The sequence below is a fragment of the Passer domesticus genome, chromosome 7, assembly GCF_036417665.1.
Source record: "Passer domesticus isolate bPasDom1 chromosome 7, bPasDom1.hap1, whole genome shotgun sequence".
In the NCBI taxonomy this organism is placed as follows: Eukaryota; Metazoa; Chordata; class Aves; order Passeriformes; family Passeridae; genus Passer; species Passer domesticus.
The window spans coordinates 18950112-18952997 of record NC_087480.1 but is presented as its reverse complement, the minus strand read 5'-3'; the positions used below and the strand labels follow the sequence as shown (position 1 = coordinate 18952997).

Genomic DNA, 2886 nt, shown 5'->3' with positions numbered 1-2886 from the left:
TCCCTGGCTCCTGCCTTTTTTTTTCGTGTCCAGGCAGATTTCTGTGCATGTCAGCCTGAGTCTGTGGCTCAGGGAAGGGAGGGGGGAAGTGGCCTGTGGGACCTGCAGGGCCCATGTGTCTGCACAGCTGGAAAAACAGGGAGACTCACTGCTCCTTCCAGCTTCCTGCCTGGCCCTGGTGCTGGGAACTGTGCAGCCAAGCCCAGCGATACCCAAACACAGATGTCGGGGTAGCCCTGTCTGGTCCCAGTACCCCCAGCCCATCCATGGGGCAGCTGGTCCCTGGCTGGCTTTACTCACCTCAGTGGGAGCAGAGGGTGCTCAGGGCAGTGCTGTATTTTTATTTGTTTCCTTAGGAAGGACAGCAGGAATGCCATGATGACAAGACTAGGTGGAAAGCTTTGTCCACACACCAAGAGGAAGTCCCCAAAGTGATACAGGAGCAGTCAAAGCAGGCCTTAAAAAGAGAGGGGAGAGGTGCTCCCATACTGGGAAGGTTCCTTGTGAACCTAAGGAGGTGCAGCCATAGGGAAAACTTACCAAATGAGTGATCTGAAATGTTCACTTAGAAGCAGGTAGGTGGGAGGGAGCTGACAGGGTTCAGCTGAGGGCTGGCCACCAGCACCAGCCCAGGGATCTCATCCGGAGGATCTGGAGCACCTGCAGCCTGGCGGAGGCCAAGGGCATGGGCTCTGCTTGCCTGGAGGAGCTCAGGGGCTCTCCTGCTCTGCACAGGCCTCACCCGCAGCCAACTTTCTCCTGACAGACCAGGCACAGGTGGGCACGATTAGATAAATGAAATGTTTTATTAAAACTGATTCATCTCAATGAGCCATGGCCAAGAGTAGGGTGGCAGTGCTGTCCATCCCCACTTCTCTGGTGTGCTGTGCTCAGGCCATAATGGCTGCCTGGAGCAGCGGCTGTCCCTGAGGTCCTGCAGGGCGCTGGCAGCATGAGGCTGTCCAGCCGTGCAGGAGTGCCAGAATGCCCTGCAGAACAGGGAGCGCGGCTGCTGGTGAGCCAGGGCCTCAGTGCCTGTGCAGGGGGCAGAGCTGTGGGCCTTGGTCTGTGTCCACTCATCAGTCATTTGAGGAGAAGCAGAACTCTTCTTTTGTATTGGAGTCTCAGTTTCTGTCTCCTGGTCAGCCATGAGGGGAGCAGCTGAATTTTTCTCCTCTTCTGCCACAGTATCTGTCTGTGTCTCCTGCTCGGCATATTGAACAGCTGAACCTGCCTCTTGTGCCCAGGTCTCAGTCTGGGTCTCCTGATCCATATGGTGAGAGGCCTTTCTCTGTGGGTCAGGAACTGGTTTCCTTATGGAGGCCTGGAAGGAGAGTTGGGGATTTGTAGAGCATTTACTGGGCTTCCCCCAACAGCAGCTGCTGTGGGCAGGGAAAGCCTCCCTCGTCCAGCCCTCTGTGCTTGGCCCTCACCAGCTGTGGCCCCACCGGGCCGCTGCAGGCCCGACGGCTCCTCACGGGGCGGTGCTGGCCGCGGGCTGCGGCTCTGCTGGCCGGGATGGCCGCTTGCAAGGAGCCACCAGGGCGGGACTTGCGCCCCTGCGGGCCTTGTTCCCGGCCCCCCTCGTCCGGCCTGAGACCGCTCTCGGTGCCCCCCGAGCTCAGGGAGCTGCGGGGCAATGTCAGCCGGGGCACGGACCAGGCCTGGCTGCCCTCAGAGCTGCGGGGCGATGTCAGCCGGTGCCGGGACTGGCCCTCAGAGCTGCGGGGCGATGTCAGCCGGTGCCGGGACTGGCCCTCAGAGCTGCGGGGCGATGTCAGCCGGTGCCGGGACTGGCCCTCAGAGCTGCGGGGCGATGTCAGCCGGTGCCGGGACTGGCCCTCAGAGCTGCGGGGTGATGTCAGCCGGGTTACGGACCGGGCCTGGGTGCTGCGGGGCGATGTCAGCCGGTGCAGGGACCGGGCCTGGGTGCTGCGGGGCGATGTCAGCCGGTGCAGGGACCGGGCCTCAGAGCTGCGGGGCGATGTCAGCCGGGTTACGGACCGGGCCTGGGTGCTGCGGGGCGATGTCAGCCGGTGCAGGGACCGGGCCTCAGAGCTGCGGGGCAATGTCAGCCGGTGCAGGGACCGGCCTTGGGAGCTGCGGGGCGATGTCAGCCGGGTTACGGACCGGGCCTCAGAGCTGCGGGGCAATGTCAGCCGGTGCAGGGACCGGGCCTGGGTGCTGCGAGGCAATGTGAGCCGGTGCAGGGACTGGCCCTGGGTGCCCCGAGGCTGCTGCAGCTGTGGGCGGGAGGAGGAAGAGCTGTGGGATGGAGGCAGCTGCCTGGGCAGGGTGCTGGTACACCTGGTGCCATCCTCCTGTTGGCCTCTCCCTCCATCTCTCAGCTGGTGCCTCTCCTTGGGGCTCTGGGGACTGGGGTTCTGCTCCTCCATGGCTACTTTTCCACAGGTGTCCTGGAAGCTGCTACTTCATCAGCAAGGTGTTCTGCTTGAGTTGGTACTCCAGAGGGGCTCCTTAAACACCCCATGGGGAGGATGTGGCCCTGCTGTGTCACAATGGCCCCTTGGTGTCATGAGGCCCTGCAGTGCCACAATGGCCCAAGGGCACCATGAGGCCCTGCATCACCCAATGCAGTTGTCAGGTGTGTTGGGTTTGCTTGGCCAGGTTTTGGCAGCAAGGAGGCTACAGGGGTGACTTCTGTGAGAAACTGCCAGAACTTTGCCCACGTCCAACAGAGCCAATACCACCGGCTCCAGGATGCAACCACTGCTGGCCAAGGCTGAGCCCAGCAAAGATGGTGGTGACACCTCGGGATAAAAGATTTAACTGCAGCCCATGGGAAGGACTCTGCTGGAGAACTTCATGGAGCACTGGCTCCTGTGGGAGGAACCCCACACTGGAGCAGGGGAAGGACAACCCCTC

The 2886-nt window shown here is 61.9% G+C and overlaps 1 protein-coding gene across 1 annotated transcript; it reads right to left on the bottom strand.

Moving 5' to 3' along the window:
- Positions 1-787: 787 nt before the first annotated feature.
- Positions 788-2396, bottom strand: LOC135304666 (serine/arginine repetitive matrix protein 2-like). The gene is made up of 2 exons (XM_064427324.1): positions 1434-2396; positions 788-1324 (listed from the first exon to the last, which is right to left on the bottom strand). The coding sequence occupies exons 1-2, from the start codon at positions 2394-2396 to the stop codon at positions 809-811; spliced, it is 1479 nt and encodes a 492-aa protein (XP_064283394.1). The 3' UTR covers positions 788-808.
- Positions 2397-2886: the final 490 nt, after the last annotated feature.

Coding starts and splice junctions, on each gene's coding strand:
- LOC135304666 (XM_064427324.1), bottom strand. CDS start 2,396: ATGGAGGAGCAGAACCCCAGTCCCCAGAGCCCCAAGGAGAGGCACCAG. Junction 1,325..1,433: donor GCCCGGTGGGGCCACAGCTG/GTGAGGGCCAAG, acceptor CTCTCCTTCCAG/GCCTCCATAAGGAAACCAGT.